Below are 21850 nucleotides of genomic sequence, written 5' to 3'. Positions count from 1 at the left end.
GATTTCCTGTTTTGCTTTAATGAAAGTAAAAATGCTTTTTTGTTGTTGCTTTTGTTTTGGGGTTATTTTTTAGGTGTCCTTTTCTTTCCACGCAGACCGACTTTCTTCTTCTTTCTTCTTTTTTTGCTTTCCACTTCTGCCATTTCTCAAGGATTTTCCCCTTCTCCCCATTTCTGGTCTGGTTTAATCCCTGTGTGTGTGTGAGATCGGGGCTCTGCTGAGTCACAGAAACTCCAGCTGGAAGGGGTGTACAGAAGCCTCGTACTCGTGTCCCCTCTCCAGGCCTGTTTGCCTCCCACTCCCATGCAGACAGGCTTTCCCTGTGCAGACTGTGGTCCTCCTAACCACAAGTCATCCAGCTGCTGCTCACTTCTGTTTTATTTTGGCTGGCATTTCCTCTCCTGCCAGGAATTTGGCCATCCTTCCGTCACCTTTACTGACTTCTGAACCTTTCTTACCTGTAAGTAACACGTTGGCCTCTTAGCCGCACAAACTCTCTGTGGGCACCCTCGGTCCTGAGTCTGATCTTCCCTCCACCGCTCCAGCTGCTGCCTCCTCCCTGAGGCTCCAGCCCCAGCCCCGTGGCCAGCAGTCGCCCACTCCCCTGCTCTCTCCCGCTGCACTTTGGCCAGGATCCTTCTGCCTCGTGGCCCACAGCTCCCTGTCCTCTCCCACCTGGGGCCGCTGCTCGCCCTCTGAGCCTGAGGGAGCGTAACGTGTGTGTGTGAGAAATGGAACCTCCTTGCTTCCCGGGGCTGGGTGGCTTTGGGGGAGAAGAGGGGTTGGGCTGTGACTTCTGCTCTCAGCAGCTGCCCATGTTGCCTAAATTTCAGTGTCATCCCTGGGAAAAGGGAAGCCAAGTGTATCCTGAGACAATTTTTAATTTGACATTCTGAAGGTAAACACAGGCACGTTGCAGAAGGTTAAAAAGTTTTCTAATCTCTGCGATCTGATGGTTATAGCCTGGCTTTGTCAGCTGTACCTTTTCTGAATCCTCCGAACCCGATACGCTACTCCTCTCTTCCCTGGCTGGATTCAGTGACTCCGTTTCACGCTGTGCTGCCGGCTCCTGAGAATAAGAGCAAACATCAGCAACAGGCTCTGAGCACCATACCAGTGCTAAAAGACATGTTTTATGCATCAGAGATTGTTCTTCCTGTGGATTTTAATGACACGAGGTCTTGCCTTGTACTTGTAGATGTCAGCCATAGAAACGATGACAGAGAAACTGGAGAGTTTTGCAGCCATGAAGGCAGACTCCGGCACTTCCCTGCAGCCCCTTCCACATCACCCTTTCAACTTCCGATCTCCACCACCCACGCTATCCGACCCCATCCTGCGCAAGGGCAAGGAGCGTTACACCTGCAGGTAAGGGCCTCGGCACCACGGCAGCAGCGGGAGCCCTCTCCCAACGTGTTGGGGCACAGAGCAACATCACAGCAACGTCATCAGGCACTGAGCGACTTCACGTGGTCATCCTTACTGTCTGGATGCGGGTGGAGAGGAAAAACAAGAAGCAGCAGAATTAGAACAGAGCATTCTGGTGACTAATTCGCTCTGAAATAGCTTGTTTTGTCTGGTAGAAAATCAGCATCTTCTATTTTCTTTGTAATTTTTAATAACCTTGAGAACAGATCTGGAGATTCTCAAGCAAACAGAGTTCTCCAAGCCAAGTCTCTTGTGTGTGGTAGCAAATGCCACGGTTTCCAGTGCAAATGCATTACAATCTCAGCTATGCAAAAAAGAAATGGAACTTTAAAAACAGCGTGCAGTAAGCCTCTCTGTTCAGACACAACTTTATCCGCAGAAATACTTACATACCCATTGCAGTTATCAGAGCGTATCACCAAGGGAATAGAAATCTGTATCTGCTTACACGGTTTTACCTGCAAGTACCAGAGGTTCTTGTGATGGCTCCTGCTTCGTTTTTCCTTGAGGGCAGTAAGTGGGTACAGATTTTGTTTGATGCGTCTCTTGTGTTCTACTGCCTCAAAAGCTCTGGGCTCAGATTTCAGTTGTGGATTCAGAAATGTGAGGTTTGTAGCTCCAATAGTGACTAAACTTATATGTAGATACACAGTAGCAAATTAACATTTGGATTTTCATTATTGATTAATGCTCCCATTAACTATTCATTTTAAGGACATTTGAAGGTGCTGAATGCCCCTGAAATTGAGAAAGTCTGCCCATATTTTCCTTCTACAACATTAAGCATCGGGCTTCACAGACACAGAACATAACCTTTCCTCCTGAGTATTTTATTTCCCAATTAATGTTTTTATTTATACCTCCCTTCCTTTTGAGTTTTCTATGACTCAGATTTATTGTGGATCACAGTTCATTCTCTTATTTTATTTTATATTGCTGCATTTCCTTATTCTAAGCAGACTGTTGGAGTCCCAGCAGTATATCCTGATAACAGCAATGCAATGCTTCATCTAGAAGTGAATGCTATGAATTCTGGGGATGATCAAGTAGATTCTGCGTGATAAACAACCAAATAAGAATATAAGGGAGATCTATAAAAATCTCAAGCGGTGGGCAGTGTGAACAGTCAGTGATTAACCACTCTGTCCTAATGCAGGAATGAGGTAGTACCAAATGAAGTTACGAGTGCCAGGCTCAAACAAGCAGGAGATTCTTTTGGACACGACACAATTCAGCAGAGGAACTCATTGCTGTAGGAGGCTGAGGACATCAAAAGCTTATGTGCATTCTCAAAGCTTTTAGAAAACTAGATGGAAGAAGCTCAGCAAAACCGTGTTGAGTGAAACTGCTCAAGTTTAGGCTCAGAAGGATCTGCAACTTCAGATTACTGGAAGCTGGGAGAATATACTGGGGATGCGTCAGTGCATCCTTTCTTTGTTCTTATATACTTCCCCAGGCCTCCAAAATAAGCTACTAAGTCAGAATTTGGGTCTGACCCAAGTCTTCCTATAATAGGCATTTGATTTATTTTTTTTCCTGCCCTTCCCAGTGTTGCAGCATTATTGACTGCTGTTCTGTGTCGGATGGAAATGGGTTCCAGCAGTATCTCACCACCGTAAATCCTCTTATTCTGAGGTGGACGTCATGCTGTTAGTTCTTGCGTCCACATCTTCTGCCCTCAGTACATATGTGCCCAGAGTTATAAATGCACAAAGTGATTTTCTAATTTGGGGAACGGTATCAAAACAAGTCAGAGAGATAGCAACTGGTGATACAGTGTTTGTAATTTTGGTCTTGTGGCAGAGCTTTCATGCACTGATGGTTACTTTGGCTTTCACTGTCTAGGTACTGTGGTAAGATCTTCCCACGCTCAGCAAATCTGACAAGACATCTGCGGACACACACTGGAGAACAGCCCTACAGGTGATGTTGTCCCCCAGATACTGCCCCTTTCCCAACACGCTCCTCATTCACCACTCTGTGGTTTTTTTTTCCTTTCTATAAAGTTGTGCCAACATAATGCTGCAGTCCTGTAGCATTACATATAGTGATTCATAGGATTGTATATTATGTGTACCAGCCAAAAATAATCAGGCTTGGCAGCTTGAAGATAGACACTTAACTTATATTTAGATGTATGCTGGCAAATGAGTGGTCTGATTTCCAGTGTTGTTTAACACTCACATTAACCATTCATCTCAAGGACAGCTGAAGGTGCTGAATGTCTCTGAAAATCAGGCTGTTTTGAAGGGCTTGCCAGTAAATTAACTGCTGGATCTAGCTAGATTTTTTTTTCTTTTCCTAATGCATGTCAGAGGGGCCTGGGGTAGTAGATCAAAAAAAAAACAAATGCCCTGTGGTATATGTGTTTTAAAATCTGAGTTAGTTAGTGTTCCAACTTAAGTGGCAAAGTTTAAAAAGAGTGATCGGGGGTGGGAATGCAGACACCGTTTGACTGACTTAGGTGTCTAAGGTAGAAGCCTGTACTATTTTCTTCTAGTTGTGGACATAAAAGTCTGATTCTACACTGCAGTTTGTGTTGTGTATAGAAAAAAGGGCACGTACAGACACTTTTATAGAAAATGCAGGCAGTGCGTTCCAGCCTGGGCACTTGGCTCTCCTGAAGGGACTCCTGTTTAAGCGAGTCTTTTAGATTTCAATAAACCTTACGAGAAAATATATGTAAGTATGTGTGAGTATATATATGAGGGGTCATTTGTCATAGAATATTTTTGCCCAATATTTTCTTACTGTTTTGCAGTCAGTTTCAAAAAAACTTTGGCCAAAAATATGCTTAGGTTCATTTCTTTTTAGAATAGTATATGAGCAAAACTGAACGAATGATGAATAGAGAGCTCACTGAAAATCAAGCATTGTGTTTTCCATAACATGAGTAAGTGTTTTGCATGTTGTCAAACAGTAGTAACAATTCGAACAATTTCATTTTTGGTAGCTAATGTTATGGTATTTCCATACACAGTCGTAAGTTCACAACAAAGCTAATGTAACAGTTATTATATAAAGAGAAACAAACAAATTTATGAGCAGCAAAAGGCCATCTGGTCAAATATATCAAATTTTTATGCTTAGTTTAACTTAAGAAGCCACTTTCTCCCACATTGTAATCCCAGGTACGTACAGAGTCAATTTTTTTTTCCATATGGAGCCATACAGAATTCTGAGTGTAGACATTAGGTAAATTAAAAATAATAAAAAAAAAACCTCTCCAAAGCAGACATATATTTTGGAACCATTCCCTGTTCTTCTGATTTTTCAGTTGCGTTATTTGATATGCCTTGAATGAACGCTGTGTATTCACCATACACCCCTGTCTGAGTAGAATGCTCACTCCCAATTATTCAGAGATTGTTAGTCCAGTTTTCTTCCAAAAAAGGAGACCTGCAACTTAACAAAGGTTAGGAAAATACAGATTTATTTGATCTGGTCTTCTCCCAGAAAATGGCCCGTGTGTTTTTTTTTGCAATAGAGGTTTGACTTCTGGACAATGTTGCATTATAATAGCACTCCTGAGAGTTAGTGCTACATTTACAGAAGAGCTTAATTATCATTGATTTTCTTTTGCTCTCAGAGAACTGAGATTTCCAACTTTAGCAGCAGTAATTGTTTTGAAAGCTTGTTTTCAAAGTGCCAACTTTATGCAGGTAAAAGCAGGTTGCTGATTTTTCAGTGTTTTATTGATGTCTTACTTAAAACTTTTCATTTGATTGTTTAAATGTGTTTTTTTTTTCTGTTGACTTTGTCAGTGTTGGAGTTTGTTAAAATATGAATTAAAATGTTCATAAATCTACTACACACTGACCAAATGTCCACATATAGATGAAGAAAAATGCAGGCCAGAAAATCAGATGCTTTGTTTTTTTGATTCCTGATTGTCATTGATAAGTGGTGTGGCTTTTACAAAGTCATTTAAAGTTAGTAGCTGTCTATTTAATTAGGCATAAGGTAGGAATAAGTAGTAAATGAGCAATATGAAGGTCGATTAATTCTTATTGAAAAGGGAAAGTGCTACATGTTTTTTGGAGAGTGAGAAATAACTGCTAATACACTGTGCTTCCTAAAAATGAGAGTGATTTGAAATGGCTTAAAGACAACATGCTATACCATGGAATTAGACACAATTCTTTTCATTCTTCTATACCGTATCTAAAACTCAAAAATATGTACTTTAAAACCCAATGGTAAAAAGGACTATCAAGCTTAAAACTGCGTCTTTCAGAGAAATGCGAACTATCTCGGGCTTGTTGAGAGATCACGTCAGACTTACGTGGCGACTCAAGTTGTGAAAAGCAGGAGGTTGTTGTCCTTCCGAGGTTACAAAGCAAAATGCAGGCAAGGCGATTTTTAATGAAGCTCCTTATGCTTGGAACACATGAACATAAGGGTATACTGTAGCTGTGAGTTTGCTTCTTGTTTTTGTTTTCAGTCCCTGGAATCACAGAATCACACAAACTACATAAAACTTGGACTGAGAACAACTAAGAGCTACTCGATTCAGAAAGGCTTTTTTTTTCTTCTTCTTTCAAATGTCCCTTCCCTCCAGGATGCCATCTAATTGATTCTTGAATTACACCCAGTCCTTAAGCACTGCCTGTAAGGCTGTGATTCCTCCTATAAAGATGTGCTTCCTGACGTCTGTTTTGAATTTGTTTTTCTTTAATTTCCTTTTAGGCCCCCGTGTCCTGTTATCTGCATTAAGCTGAAGCTAACAACTAAAGCTGACATCTACCCTGGCATTTCAGATTGCACACAGTTCAATATGACTCTCTTCTCTCTCATTTTCTTTTTTTTTTTTTAATGTAGGCTAAATTCATCCCTGCTGTAAGTGCACTTGATATTTAGGAAGAGTCACTGTCCGTGTGTTTTATGCTTTGTGACTGTAATTCCGTTTTACATTTTTTTTATTTTTTTAATTTTGCAAGTGCAATCACGCTATTGAAACTTCACGAAGTATGTTATCAAATGCCTTACCGTCACCTCTGTAGTGTTACCAAACTGTCTTTTTCTTACGGTGATTAGCTCAGTTACTCATCCTTACATTGTTTGCTGTCTGTTTTCCCCCTTCCCGTTGTTTGTCATACCGAGAATCCAGGTTGCCTCCAGCTCTGACTTCGCCCTGTCTGCTGTTCCTTAGAGCTCCCACATTCCAGCTTTGGCTCCTTCTTAGCTATCCTTCAGTCCTGCTTTGTATTTTTTTAGCCTATTGGTGTGTTACTTTAAACTGATAAGCAAGAAATTTTACTAGCATTTTGTCAGTCTGTTTACAGAGTAAATACAGCTTCTTTTGAGCTTTATTCTTCTCCTGCCTCTGTGTTCACCTCTTCCCTGAATTTAAGTTGGTTCCTCTGTCTGGGTCATTTATTTAGATTAAAACCAGCAGAGACCCAAGTACCGACCCCTCTGGGACCACAAATAATACAGTACGTCTCCCTCGTCCCTTTACTTTCAGACGTTAGATATTGCTCCTTTCCAATGCCCCTCTGTTTTCTATTTTTTTAACAAGCTCTTTATCCTTTCTCTGTATCTGAACCTGGATCCACATAGCTCATAGTTAGAGCGAGGACCTGTCAAAGGGAACTTTTCAAAGACTTCCTGAACATCTAAATAAATTGACATACGGGAGGCCACATCTCTCTTGCCTTGCTCATGCGAGCTCTGCCTTTGAAGTCCCTGGAGCTGCCGGCGTGAGTGATGGGCGCGGGGTACGCGGGGCAGCCGCACGCGCTCGGAGCCCCGATGCTCCCCTCGTGCCCGGCCCTCGGCAGCACAAAGCCGAGGCTGGACCCAGGAGGGCAGGTTTGAGGAAGAGGGGTAAGAAGGGTATGGGAAAAGCAACCCGGAGCGAGCAAAGGTGCGTCTCGACGCGGGATCAGCAGTGATCTGATCTAGAAATATTTCCTGCTGACGAGGTGCAGACAGGCAGGGAGGGAAGACCAGAGCATCAGCAGAGAGGAGGGAGCTGGTGGTACAGTGTCGGTAGAATCAGCTGTGCAAAGCTGCTTAGGAAAACCCCACAGAATAAGAAGGATATTGGGTATTTGTTTTGCACATCGCAGTTTTCTGAAATGCTGAACAGTAGAAGCTGCAGAAGCCTGGCAACTCGTGAAATCAGACTCGTTGGGTGCTGGCAGGTAGGGGGAGAGTAAGAGCTGGAAACCCATGCATGTTTAACTTGTCAGTATATAAACTGCTTGTCCAGCTGACATTCAAATAACGTCTTGTCTTCTGTAGTTGTTCACAATTTTTGGAAAAAAAAAATCAAACTTTTTAAGTCTGAGAAAGCTATGGTTTAATAAGAGATTTGCCTTTATTCCTATGTTAATAAAGGTTCATTATTTGAGATATCTCAGTATTTTTCAGTGATTTAGCAGTAGGAAATTCAGAGGTGGACATGGAATCCATAAATATTCAGAGAGAGAGTGTTTCATAAATGTATCTCTGCTATTTCCAAAAATAATATCAATTTGGTTTTAGAGACTAAATAAAAATCACAGCTGTAGCACATCTGGAAATTGTGTGTGTTTCACAATATAGATTTTTTACACTTACACCCCCTTCTCGCATTTGAATCTGCCATGTTTGCAGGAAAATGATACCACGTCCTTACTGTCAAGACAAATCTAGCTTCATACCTGAATGACGGAAGCCCGGGATACATTTACGTGCCCTGTTTGAGCAGTAGAGTAATGGCACTCCTAAAGCATGCCCACCGTCCTTGTGCCTTATCACATGGTAGCTCAGCTCAGTGGGACAAATGCTGTTCTTGGAGCAGTTCAGCTAAAGCGAGTGGCTTTGTTCTGGCATTCCGGGGGCTTGGGAACAGTTTTTATTTTGTCCCGTAAGCGTGCAAGATTTGCAAAGGTCGGTAGCGGAGAAGGGATTCAGCTTCCCATGGGCTTTGGAAGCACAGCCACGAGGAAGGCAGTTTTGTTGAGGTACAAACGATGCATTTAAAGGGAGACCTAATGAGGGACTCAGGTTGGTTCAAAGAATTAATTTTCTGTAGCTCTAGTCCCGAAACTTTTCACTGCGGCTCGAAGCTGCCCTCTTCTGTACAGCGGCTGCAGTGGTGCCGGCGCTGGGGGGGAGAGCAGAGGTCCGAGCTCACAGCATCGGGGTGCACAAAAGCCTTGCTTTTATGCTGAGGGAATCTGAATCCAGAGAGGGGGATGGCAACTTTGAACAAGCTTCCAACACATCTACCGTGGTTCCTGCCGAGGGAGTTTTCAGAGACAACATTTCTTCACTCAACAGCTTCCCTAAACATTCTGGCCTGGCTCCTTACGCTGCACATTTTTTTCATCCGAAACCAAATATTCGCTGCATAGGAGTAAATCTTATCCTGTTTGGAAACTACAGTGTATTTCTTGGGAGCTATTGTACTGTAATAATAACCATAATTGCCTTTAAAGGCATGTTCTGCTGCCTGTATCTTGAGTACCACAAGGAATTTCAGAAATAAATCTAGGTTTGTCTGTATGTCCAGATAACTGTGCCGTGTAGGGATGTGCAAGCTAATAATGGTTTTATATTTTTAACCTCCCTTCTTTCTTCTCATTCTGTCTTCTTTCTCCTCTCCCCATATTTCACATGCTTCCCCTACAAAATGAGAAATAAATTAACTCACCTTTCTTATTTTTACATTGATGTGTGGAAAAGCAATTATTTTGTTTAAAAGTCTTATTTGTTTGGACAGCTCACTTCTTAATTAATCCTAATCCTTTCTTTGTGCTCCTTGAGTAACAATAATATTAGATTTGTCTGGAATGATTAATGCCTCGTGCGTTCCAGGTCCTCAGCTGAGTAAAGATTTATAGACCAACATTTTCTGGTTTTCTGGTAGTCAGATTTTTCTTTTTTTTTTCCTCTCACGTCGCACTCTTTGGCATTTGCTTCTATTTTTCAGGTGTAAATACTGTGACAGGTCATTCAGCATTTCCTCCAACCTCCAGCGGCACGTTCGAAACATCCATAACAAGGAGAAGCCATTCAAATGCCACCTGTGTAACCGATGCTTTGGGCAGCAGACCAACTTGGACCGACATCTTAAGAAACACGAACACGAGAATGTTCCAGGTAGCAAATGGCATTGCTGGGTGGTTCTGCTGGGGCGCCGGAGGGAGAAGACACCGCGGTCTCATCTCTCTGGTCACCTGGGGAGGCCTTCATGGAAAGCACTGTGTCTTTATGCCGAGCATCCTTAGGTAGCAAAAACCAAATGCCGCCTCCTCATGCAGCCAATGATACGTGTAGCTGCAGTGCATCACGGTAACACGGGCACACATGCAGAGTACTCAGCTCTGCCACGCTCCCGGCAGGTCCACGTGCCCTTTTCCACTCATGAAATAGCAGTCATGACACTAACCTCCTGGGGACGCTGTCCGGGGAGCGTAACCTCCCATCATGAGACCTTTTGGTACAAAGTTGTTGCAGACACACCAAACTTTACCAGGGGTTTTCAACCTGAAATGTATGTGTAGCTCTATGTGAAATCCGAGAAGATAAATAGACTTTGTCCTGAGAGAAAAACTGAAGGAAGAAATTCCTGTGCTGAAGCCAGCCAAGTGATCTCTCAGCCAAGGGAAAAGCTTTATGGTAAAGTCAAAGGCAAACAGCTATACAGCTATGGATAGTGGTTCCTGATTTGTATATACCATCCGTAAATGCTAAATACCATCCGTGTGTCTCTCTGTAGTTCAAGTCTGGAAAACATGAGCCTCTGTTGGCAGCTTTGGTCCATGAGATTTCTCTTAAATATTACATTCTCAATATATAGTGAGGGGATTGTTGCATAATGTTCCTCCTTGATTTTTCCTCTTAATAATAGCTTTGACAATATCTGATTGTTTCTCCTGTTCTCTTTTCTTGTTTCTCTCACTCAGTGAGCCAGCACTCTGGAGTCATTACAAACCACCTTGGGACCAGTGCCTCTTCCCCAAACTCGGAGTCAGACAACCATGCACTTTTAGATGAAAAAGAGGATTCGTATTTCTCTGAAATCAGAAATTTTATTGCAAATAGTGAAATGAATCAAGCATCAACTTTAGCAGATAAAAGGTAGACAAGCAAATAAAATTACCTGGTGACATGTATTGTTAACATGGTTAAAAGACCAGTCTCAGCCTCTGTCCTGCAGTACGTGATTTAAAACACTCAAAAGAGAGAAATGTAGAAATGTAGCAGTTTGGAAGGAAAATACAGTCAACTTTAAGCTCTAAGCCTGGTATTAAATCGTTTCAGAAAGTGATTTAAGTTAGGAAGGCTTACACGAGAGATGCTAATATTCAGAGATGTAGCTGAAACCGGCGGGGACAAGTAATGGGGTTGTGCTAAGAGAAGGCAGGCAGGCAGGTTGCTGCAGAGTTAGCTCCAGTGCAGCAGTTGTCATAAAATGCAATTTCATCACTAGATAAAAATGTCATTAGTGATCCGTTGACCTTCTGCCATAAAATCAGTTGGCCTGTTCTGTCAGAGATCAGAGGCACCTGCTTTTCTAGTCTTTTAGTTTGTTTCAGATCCGTCTGTATCTGTGGATTTCAGCAAATCTGAATGTATAACTCAGACCTGCAGCTCTCTTGCTTTCACAAATAGCTATTCAATGCCAATATTAAGGTGTAAGTCCAGAAGGTAAGTATGAGAAATCCACAGAATGATACAACCCACGTAGGGAACAGTAAGCAGTCTGGAACGTGCTGGCATAAAATTTCTGGTAAAGATGCTACGCTTGCCTTACGTCACTTGGTGGCATCCTGTTGGGGTCTTAGTCCATAGCACTGTTGATCACACTCTCATTCTCGTAATGTAATTTAAAACTCCTGATCTCTTGGAGTCTGCTCTGCGTGTGAATAAGCAAAGTAATGTGAGAGAGAATTTAGGCTGGCTGTTGTATTATGCTGTGAGGAAGCTTCCTGCATCTGGTTGCTAAAAGGGAGGTTGTTCGAATACAGAAGCAGAGAGGAGGAAAGCCCCATGTCCCACAGATGTTATATTATGAGATGGAAAAGCATCATTTAGATCCAGACTAGACAAAATTCTAGTTTGAAAAGCATTTGGGTTGGTATATACTTGACGTGCTCATTGGCTGTTAAGAAATTGTGAAGGCTGATTTTTAACTGCCTAAAACATGTCTGTTTTCCTTTTCCTTGCAGTGTAAATGATATGTGTATGTACAAAGATACATCTCTATATGTTTGCATGTATACACGTATATAAAATTAATAGAGTCTTACGTTACAGTGAAAAGGCACGACTTACTCATTTGGTATCTTTTCTTTTTCTTTTTTTCTTTCCCCCTTGACCAAATATTTCAGGCCAGAAATCCAGGATATTGATGGCAATTCCCAGTGTCATGGATTATCAAATGAGAAAACAGAAGATGTGGATGATGAAGATGAAGAACTGGAAGAGGAAGACGATGACAGCCTGACAGGGAAGTCACAGGATGAAACAGTATCACCCACCACAGAGCCCCGAGGAGCGTATGAGGATGAAGAAGATGAAGAGCCCACATCTCTCAACATGAGCTTTGACCACACCCGAAGGTGAGGTGGGCCGTTCCCTTTGAGAAGTCAAATGTGGGCCAGACTTCTGACCCTGTGTCACTGGTAGATTGTGAGTGCTACTGTTTTATTTTTCAAGCCATATATCATACCTCCAGTTTGATTTAAGCATTCACTTGAAAGATTCCATTTTCACCATGGTGGGGGATACGAAACAAGTGGACTGCAAGGAGAATCTGTGATAAGATGGATATCCAAGACTTGAGGAGTTAATAACAGGAAAAGAGTTAGTCCAAAACAGAAAACACCTTTTCCGCATACCACAGTTCAGTGGATAATGTCCGTCTCTAAAACCCTGGTCAGGGCAAAGGGAGAGGCATGTGTATACAACCCAATTTGTACTGCGCAAAATGTTGACTTCAAGTGAAGTCACCAGAGCGCTGGGAAAAAGTGATTTTTTCTTCCTGAGGTCAAGCCATATCTAGACACCTTCAAAATTAGTTTGTTGGACATGGTGTAGGCTTAGCATCGCTTTTTCTGCCTCAGTTTGATATTCCTAACAAATGTCCTGTGATGCAAAGAGCAGGCTCTTATTTAGTCTCAGTGCATCGCTACTTTCATTGCTACTCAGAAAGCAGCAGCGTTCTGTGGACACGGACACGCTGTCGGACGTGTCGGGGAGTGGACAGCAACTGGACACCTCCACACAGTGAACTGTAGTCAGGCTGAACCACCAATATTTAGAGCACTAATGCCTGTACGTGCGTAGTCATGCTCTCCACTTTTTCTTTACTCCTTGCACTTTGTGTCATTTCTGTGTTCGTCTGTCTGTCCGCTCACGCATGTGGCTTTGAGACCCCCATGGGATGTGCATGCAGGCACTGGGTTAGCACCACTCACATCGGTCTGTCAACGGTGAGACGAGCTAACAACAGGTCAACCCCTTCCCCTGGTCATTGGTACAGGTGTATTGAGGAGGACGAAGCCGGCTTGTTAGATTTGGAGCAGATGCCGAATTTTGGGAAGGGGCTGGATCTTCGCAAAGCAGCCGAGGAAGCATTTGAAGTTAAAGATGTGTTTAATTCCACCTTAGACTCTGAGACAATAAAACAGACTCTGTACAGGCAGGCTAAAAACCAGGTGGGTATATGACAGAACATTTTATCTAGCTTGCCGCCAGCATGTACTATAGGATTAGCAAGCAGCTGGCCTCCTTTAGCCAAGGTTTATTTTCCCCTTCCAGTGAGCAGGAATTCTGACTGTAATAAGTGAATCGTGTGGGAACTGTGTCTTGTTGCAACTATACAGAAATTGAGAAGAAATGGAGTGGGCGGCAGTTCTAGGTCACCAGGTCAATTTATCATTAAGCCTGTGTTGTGAGAACGTGCTTATAGAGAAAGATAGCGGCATCTGTCTGTTTCTATCTGTCTGTATAAATGTCTTTTTTCTGACTATTATGTATTTATGCTTCACTGTGCTGGACAGGAGAGCTCACACTCAACACTTCTAACTGTACGCCTCTAAGAAAGGTGCTCGGTGTTACTGCCCAACTGTCATCGTTGGCTATGTAGGGAATTTGGGCTTCTGCTTTCAGAGAACCACTTTGCACCTAGCTAGGAACGTGGTGTAAAGTGAAGGGTGTGAATAATGTCCATCCTGACAAGTGTCAAGTATGTTAGTGGAGGCTTGATGATATTTAACACGGGGGATAAGCTCAGCTGTTGCACTGGAGTCCTTTTCTAACCTTCAAGCAGCAGAATGTGTCTTGAAATCTGTCCCCAATGTCCAGCAAAGCAGTAGCTTAATGCAGCCGCCATGCAGAACAAGATTTTTGATTTATCATCAGCTGGAATTTGTGAAGTTTTGTCCTCCACGGTAGGTGCTAGGGCTAAAGCTGGGGAAGGGACAGGACATGGCTTTTTTTCCAGGGGAAACTAGATAAAGCACAAGCCACTTGCCTAACTCTTACATGTGTCCTGTTACTAATATGGCAGATGTACTAACTACCTGGGAAGGCTTGCTCCTTTCAAATTCGTCCTACTTCGTTAGGTCTGTCTGATGCTTGGTGATGTTTTTTGAAGCAGATTCATACTGTATGAGGTGCAAGCCTGGTTACACTTAAATGGCAATAAGTAATTTAAACAATTTGAACCAGGGAATGCAGTCGTAAAACACCGTTTGTGTGAGCAGCACAGCGCTCCTTGGGAGCTGTCTGTCTTTTACACACTTTGAGAAGCGTGCGTGTCCTTAGCGCTCCCAGGCTGAACCTCTTTCAGCACGTGCCTCCGGCAGATGGTGTGTTGACTTGACAAGTAGGTCTGACTCTCAGCCTGAAGAGGCTGAAGTCGGACGACCGGTTGGTATTGTCACCATCACAGGTGCACTGCTAAGGGCCCTGCTGCACCGAGTGTTGTACCAGTGTCCCAGATGAGGTGTGGTCTTTGGCTGTTGCCCCGCAAAGGCTTGTGCCTGGCTGGGTGCAGCCCCAGTGTGAAGGAGAGGGCTGCACAGCCACCGCTGCACTCACACCTGGGAGCATCCATCGCACCAGCTGGCGCAGGATGGGGGAAGCTGTGTCCTCCGCTGTTTCGTGTCACAGGTGGCACTTACACAGGCTTTTACCTGCAGTACGTGAGGTTATCACCTACCCAAGGCTTCACATTTGTTTGGGCTGTGAAAGGACGCAAAGGGCGTATGAGTCTTGGAAGAGGGAGAGCATCTGGGTTGGAGAAGCAGTCAGGTCCTGTGGTAGCAGACACAAGTCTCCCTGCAGATTTTCAGCAGACACTTAACCGCTTCACTGCAGCAGTGACCCAACAAGAACATATGAGCACACTGGGAACACCAACGAGCTTTCCATGCCTGTGTTCCTGAACACTGGCAAGATTCTTAGCCCAGGCCAAAGGCTGCTGGCAATCTTATGTTTTGGTGAGGTCGTGCTGTGCTTCGCACAGGTTATTGTGGCCTGTCCTGCGTGCATATTCACACGTCCCCTGCGTTGCTCTCTTCTCCTGCAGGCTTATGCAATGATGCTGTCCCTGTCTGAGAACGCTCCCCTCCACACGTCCTCCCAGAACTCCCTGGGTGCTTGGTTGGACATGGCAGGAGCAGCTTCAGAGTCGGGGACCTTTAACCCTATCAACCACCTCTGAGAGGTCAACAAGGCACTGGCCAGAGTCCCAGCGAGGAGGCGGTGGTGCTGCAATTATCCCAGCAAAAATCCCAGCGAGCAGAAGATGGATGAGAGGGCCTCAGGAGTCGCCTGGACTTTTGGCTGAGAAAGGAACCTGTCGCATCCGACCTACAAGTTCTGCATTTTTACCTGTCCAGAGTTTTCATTTGTAATTTATCAGAATGAACCTCTCCAGAACTGGATAACTGATGCAGCCCCAGGATTTCAGTCTGTAGGAATAGCATAAGCAAGACATGAATTGCAACAGTGCAATCAAATATTGATCCCTCTAACATTACGAGAAGGTATCACTGCGCCAGTGAAGCCCGCATATAAATCACATCTTGAAACCATTCGGTAGCTTAATCCCCTCAACTCAGCCAAATAATGGGATAGCAAGGAAGCAGAGCCGGGTCGGACCTATCCCTGGTGCAATTCTGACAGAGTCATGGGAGTTACACCAGGGAAGGGTAAATTTAATTGACCTCAGAAAGAATCTGAACTTGTGCACTCCCACAGAAATACGCCCTATCCTTTGTTCCCAACCAAACCTACTGGCACAGCCCAAAGCTTCTTGAGCGTGAGGCCACGCTGCCTGCGGTCATGCTATGCTACATGCGGTGTCCCAGTTGAGAAATCTTCAGCCTGGAGCATTGCTGAGGCTGGGTTGTTGGTGTATCATGCAAATACGTGGTTCACAGTCATTGGCTGTGCCCTGAAAGCCCTTCTGCCTGTGCCTGGGCCGCAAGGCTGGGAGAGCTTCCATCTCTGGTAGTGCCTGCGAGCCCGAGCTGCTGCCTGCGCTCGGAGCATCCCGAGTGCTTCAGAACAAAATCCGTGCTCAGAAAATCTCCGGCGAGCGGGGCGGTGGCATTCGGCCCCGCTCTGGCCCCGTGCCTCACGGCAGGGCCGCTTGGACCTCCCCGGGTGTGAGCACCCCGGGTAAATCCGTGCCCGAGAGGTGCGGGTGTGTGCGGGGAGGTGTGGGGCGGGCAGGTCCGGCCTGCGGCGGGGCACTCGCGGCTTCTGCTTCGCCTCCCAGGGTTTGCTTCAGAGTGGTGTCTTTTCGGTGTCGGCAGTATCTGGGAATTGTGGCAGGCATTTCTGACTCCTGCCGTTGGTTTGGTTTGCTGGATGGTTGTTTATGGGCAGCACACTGCCGGTTGGCTGGTAATTTTAATAGGAAGGTTAAAGTTCCCTTGCTTCAGCAGTGTCAGGGGTCCAACCCACTATTCGAGCACATATAAGAACAGAATTGTCTTTCTGACTCTAAAATTGCTCACAGATATTTTATGAGTGATTTCAAATTGCTTCAAAGTCTCATCTTTTTTTTACCGACACAAAGCAGCCTCCAGAAATGCTGTGGCGTTCGTGCCGTTGTGCGTTGCGATTACAGTCCGGTGTTGCAGCAGTGATTTTGCAGGTAAAGCTGAATTTCTGAATGGTCTGGGAAGTGATGAGACCTATTGCAAAGAACAACATTGGCTATACAGATAAAATTTAGGATGCGTGTCCTGAGAATTTGCTATTTGCCACATGATAAAAATGAGAATTTCCGAGGCTTGGACTGCTGCTACCACCGAGTGAACGCCGGCTGGAGCCTGGGGTGCTCTGGCAGCCTGGCTGTGCAAAGCCGGTGAGGCCAGGAGGAGCCTTTCCTCTCGGGTCTGCAATATTTTAGTGCCGGTGTGCTTCTGGCAGGTATCGTATCTGGTAGTAACTGCCTGCAGGCCGGGGTTGGCGGCTGGTTTCAGAGAGGCAGCACACGGTGGTCAGTATATCTGCCTGTAAGTACTTGACATGCTCAGGCTCTGCCGACTTTGGAAGAAGCCAGAGAGGAGCTCCTGTGCCAGTCCAGGATGGAGAAACACAACACGGGAGCCCCGTTCCAGCACGCTGAAACGAAGGAAACAGCTGCTCAGATAAAGCGGAGGTCTTGTTAGGGACCCTTCGTAATTCGCTCTTTGCAGCCCGGAGCACACCTGGGGCTGGCTTTGGATAGCCAGGAGCCTCAGACCACCTGAGAAGCAAAGCGTCTCTATACATCGGTATAGGAGGAACAAAAGGTAAACTGGCAGCGTCGCTGTATTTTCCGAGAAAATTTACCCTTCCCATTTGGTTCTCCACATCGCCCTGTGAAAGTGCCCAAGGCTCTGAATCCACCAGGCAGCGGAAGCCGAACTGCTCCATGTATTTGCACAAAGCTCCCGGGCGGACACGGCCCAGGACCCGGCACTGTCAGGAGGCACCGGTCTGCGAGCGGCGCTGGGACGCCCCCAGCCCCTGCTGCCCGCTCGCTGCTGCTGCAGCACCGCCCTGCCCAGGCGCTCGGCCTTTAAATTATTCCCCCAGGGGCCAACTGAAAATAATAAAAGAACTGTTTTCTCTTCCGGAGGGAATTTATTTTAATCTGTACATACCTTGTAATTTTTTGCTAATTCTTTTCTTATTTTATTTCTTCCTTAACAGTATTTTTTGCATTAGATATCATTATTGTGAAGAAATAATGTTAATATAAGTATGTAGTGAAGGACCAAACTGGTGTAATTGAGGTTGTATGTTGTATGATCGATAACCAGGGAGTAGGAAGAGTTTGTTAACGTGCCAAACGACCCCGATTAATCCTGCTATTCTTGCCGCCCGTTCTCCAGACAATCATACGTTTTGTTACCCTCGCGGTTAGGTGCCAGCTGCATCCGACTCCAGTTCCTATTTATTTCCTTGGTGGGCTGGGAAGCAAAAGCAGCCTCCGCCGAGCCAGCCCCGTGCCGGCGGGGGACGGGGAAGCGCTCGGCCACGGGACGGCTCGGTCCCGCGGCACCCAGGCGCCAGGAGACACCGAGCGGTGGCACGGATCCGTCCCTGCCCTGGGGAAGCCCGAACGCCTGGCTCCTGCTGCTGGCCTCCTGCGTGCCCGGAGCGAGCCGAGCCCCCTCTGAGCGGGGAGCGCGGCCGCGGCTGCCTCGGTGGGATGTTTGCTCGCCCTGCCCCAGGTGCCCCAGGTGCGCGACACCGAAGGCAGCTTCGAAGAGGTCGGCATCGCGCTCTGCGGCGCGGGGAGCTCCCGGAGCAGCAGCGAGCTGGTCTCCAAGGCGTGGGCCAAGTACTGAGCAATGCAAATGTTACTGTGGGGTTTGTGGGTTGGTGGTGTTTTTTTTTTTTTTGGTCTTCCCTTCAGCATCTCAGCCCTCCGTTCTGTTCTGTCGTGTCTCCAGAGGAGCAGGTCGGCGGCTCCCTGGGGGCAGCTCCCCGTGGCTCTGCCTCGTGCAGCATGCTGCTGGCCAGGGGCACGGGCCAGGGATCGAGGACATGAAAAATAGAGCTTTTTAAATCATGAAATGATTATTTTTTTCTTTTTGCATTTTCCTAATTCAGTTTTCTTCCCGTTTTCTCGAGCTAGTGCCTCTGCTTGCTTTAGGACCTCCTGACTCCTCTAATTTAGCACTGATGACAAGTTTTAATTTTTCCACAGTTAAATAAAGAGAAAGCCTCACTGAATTTCTATTTATCTTGTAGCTCTCATTCAATTGCACTTAAAATGTGTTGCAGCTCGTACCAGATGTTTAGGTTTTGCTTTGCGATTTTGGACAAAAGTGGTCACTTAGCTTTGAAGGATGTTTCCCAAGACGTGCGCGTGTCGAGGACGGCTCTGCCGTCAGGACGGAGCTGGCTCGCTGGCACGGGCAGGTCCCCCCAGCTCCAGGGGACACGGAGCTGTAGTGCCTAAGGACACCCGGTGCCACCCGGTGCCACTAGCACGGCGTGCTCAGGACCCCCCGATGGCGGTGCGGTGCAGCAGGGCGCGTAGTTGCAGCGGTTTCAGTACGGCCTGGCGTTGGTGTGAAAGCGCGGGCAGCACGCGAGGGGTGATGCAAAGCGAGGATATCTGCGCAGGAGCTATTTATTACGTGTAGCGCCACATCTCGTAGCCATACTGCCGCGACAGCAAGGGGCCGGGGGCAGGCTGCGGGATGTTTCCTATCCCCAGGTGTTGCCGAAGGTCGCTGCAGCAAAGAGCAACTGTAAGGGTCCCGTGGGGCTTCTGAGCGCCGCGGGGCCGTGTCCCCCCCCTGCGAGCCCACCACAGAGGAGGACGCAGGCCCGAGGCATGCGCTCGGCTGCGGGGTTTTGAGCAGCGATGGGAACGGCCGGGGCTGGGGCACGGAGCTGGCAGAGCAGCGGCAGTGCCGAGGGTGTGGGTGCACCCAGGGGAGCTGTGCACACCGGCAGGAGCTGCCTGCGCTGCCCTTCGGTGCCCGGGGACGTCCCGCGGGGCAGCCGGCTGCGCTGCCTGCGCGCTGTTCGTTCGTGGTCGCAGCGGAGAGGAGCAGAGGCGCGGGGCTGGAGAGGCGCGGCTCGGTGTCAGCAGCAAACCCAACCCAGGCAGGGTGCGACAGCAAAACCCGAGCTGGGTCTGCTAAACCGCATCCCAGGACAAAGCGCGGAGCTTGGTTTCTGTCTTGCTTAAAACAAAGTAGTGGAAGCGTTCGGGTTCTCCCTCAGCAGCACTTAGGCTCTCGGTAGATGTTCTTGAAAGCGGCTTCTCACTTCCTACGAAGCATTTCGAAAGCACTTGCACAACGACGTGAACGTGTTTAGACTCTAAGCATCAAAGCACTGGATTGTGAGCCCCCTCCCCTCAGCCAGTTTCAACCTACTGACTTACATTCGATTTTTACGTGCTGTACTGTGTGTGTGTGTGTGTGGCGGGGAAGGGGGAGCACCGTGGTGGAGGAGCCTGCGCTTCGCCGCCTGCCTCAGACCCGGCGGGGAGCGCGGCACGGTGCTGGTAACATCAGGGCAAAACCCTCTGCTCCTGGGTGACGGTCAGTGGTGTGCTCACAAAGCCATGAACCTTTTTCTCTGTAGTGTTGAGTGATACTGTGATTAAAATGTTATTGAATGATTCCAAGATTATTTTTTTCTTCTGTCATTAATTCTTATTACCACTTTGGAAAAAGAATGAAAAAGAAAAAAAAGGCAGCTTTGATTTCCAAATGTGCAATTCACATGTGAACAAAGTAATTCTGAAAGTAATTCTCAATGTCTTTTACATTCTCGTTGCTCTCTTCAAAGCAAGAGATGTTTTGCCCTGATGTCATTTCCAGCCTGCAGAAGATGTAATTTAAAACATATATATATTGTGCTTGCAAGAATCATAAATCTGTGCATCCCATGTCATTCCTTTTCCCATTGTTACAATACAGATATGATTTAGTTTTTTTTTTCTTTAGAACTGTATAGTGTTTTTTTAAATCAATTGTAAATGTCTGGTTTTCATATAATGTTTAAAAAACATTGAGAAAGAGGATGGTGCTTGTTCCATATCATTCTTGATTGTATATTGCTTCTGTTATGTTTATAAGTAAACTGTGCATGACTTGTGTTTAGCAGTCATTATTGTGTCTGTTTGTGAAATTTTTATTAAAAAGAAAAAAATTCCGTAGATGCACTTATTGTATATGTGATTAGATTTTGCGTCCGAGGCTAGAAGCCTTGAACTGCCAAGAAAGAAAAAAAAAAAGTGTTGGCAGTTATTAATTAATATGAAATCGCTTTGTTGGGAGCATAATGAAATAAAAGATATGAAGTGTAGAAAATAATTAAAAAAGCGATTTTACAAATTTCATTTTGATGCTTGTGATAAAAGACAAATGTACTTGTGTAGAGAAATTCCTTTAAAATAATGAATAGAAAAAGCTGATTTTGAGGTTAATGCTGTAGAATAGGAATGTATACCAAATGTAATCTTTCCAATGCTACAATGAATTTATACATGAGATTGATATGCAATAAACCTGTGTGCTTTTATAAGCAGTGGTCCTGCGAGCTTTTTTTTTCTGGGAGGAGTGGCAGAGGCACAGCACCGGGCGCAGCGGTGGGGTGGTGTAAGTTGTGTGTAAGGTTTGGTGTAAGCTGTACGGGTGTAGTACGGAGAGCACGCCCTGAAGGCAACGCAGTGCTACTAGGGATGTGTAGGGGGAGAGTTCATCCCTCCTGCTGCCCGGCCCTGCCTGCGTCCTCCTCGGGGGAAAGGTCCCGGGAGGAAGAGCGAGAACGGGGCCGGGGCCGGGTTGCCCAGAGGCTCGGGAGCTGTTTGGAAGTGGCAGGGACTCTGTCCTTTCACAGCTGAGAGCGGCGAGTTAGCGACTAGCTGGTGATAGCGGTCAGAGGTTTCAGCGGGGGCACCGGGAGCAAAAATGACTTGAAAGCAGGGCCTTTGAGCTAACAACGCGCATTACAAAACCGGTGAATGGTCTCTGCTTCAAAAAGTCATTCAGCGTGATCAAATGATGGGATCCCACATCCCGCATAATAGCACTGCCCTGGAGTTTGCCATGCGAGGGCTTCAGTCGTGGCTGAACTCTTGAGTAGGAGCCCTCTGCATCTCTGTGACGGCTGGCAACCTTTCTGCTTATTAGCCCCGGAGGGAAAGAAAAAAGTCTCTCGGATAAGAAAGCCCTGATAATAGCGCGATTGTCTGGCGAGGGGAGAGCGGAGTCTTTTAAAAGAATATTGCCGACAAGTGGACTTTGTCATCCAGAAGGCACTTGAGATTCACCATAAACCAGGGAGAAAAAGGCTCCATTTTTAATGGGGAAAAAAAAAATCAGAGCGGGGGGCACAAGAGAAGGTCAGGGAAAAATCTGTTCCCAGTAAACACCCGGCGCGGAGCCCGGCCTCAGCAGGCAACTGGGCCCCGGGGCGGCTGCCCCCAGCCTGGCCCTTGGGC

The 21850-nt window shown here is 46.1% G+C and overlaps 1 protein-coding gene across 12 annotated transcripts in view; it reads left to right on the top strand.

Moving 5' to 3' along the window:
* PRDM16 (PR/SET domain 16) overlaps positions 1–21450 on the top strand; it is a 312213-nt gene extending 290763 nt beyond the window's left edge. For 11 of the 12 annotated variants that reach the window (XM_083802569.1, XM_083802566.1, XM_083802565.1 and 8 more), the window contains 7 exons: positions 1199–1368; positions 3274–3351; positions 9353–9522; positions 10329–10503; positions 11757–11987; positions 12911–13085; positions 14963–21450. In XM_083802569.1, the coding sequence (XP_083658695.1) occupies positions 1199–1368; positions 3274–3351; positions 9353–9522; positions 10329–10503; positions 11757–11987; positions 12911–13085; positions 14963–15097 (1134 nt within the window). In that variant the 3' untranslated portion in view covers positions 15098–21450. The remainder of the gene's footprint in view (positions 1–1198; positions 1369–3273; positions 3352–9352; positions 9523–10328; positions 10504–11756; positions 11988–12910; positions 13086–14962) is intronic. The other variant, XM_083802568.1, reaches the window with a different exon arrangement.
* Positions 21451–21850: the final 400 nt, after the last annotated feature.

This window comes from Anser anser (assembly GCF_964211835.1).
Source record: "Anser anser genome assembly, chromosome: 17".
NCBI classification, from domain to species: Eukaryota; Metazoa; Chordata; class Aves; order Anseriformes; family Anatidae; genus Anser; species Anser anser.
The sequence above is the reverse complement of the archived record's forward strand: the minus strand, read 5'-3'. Positions and strand labels throughout refer to the sequence as shown.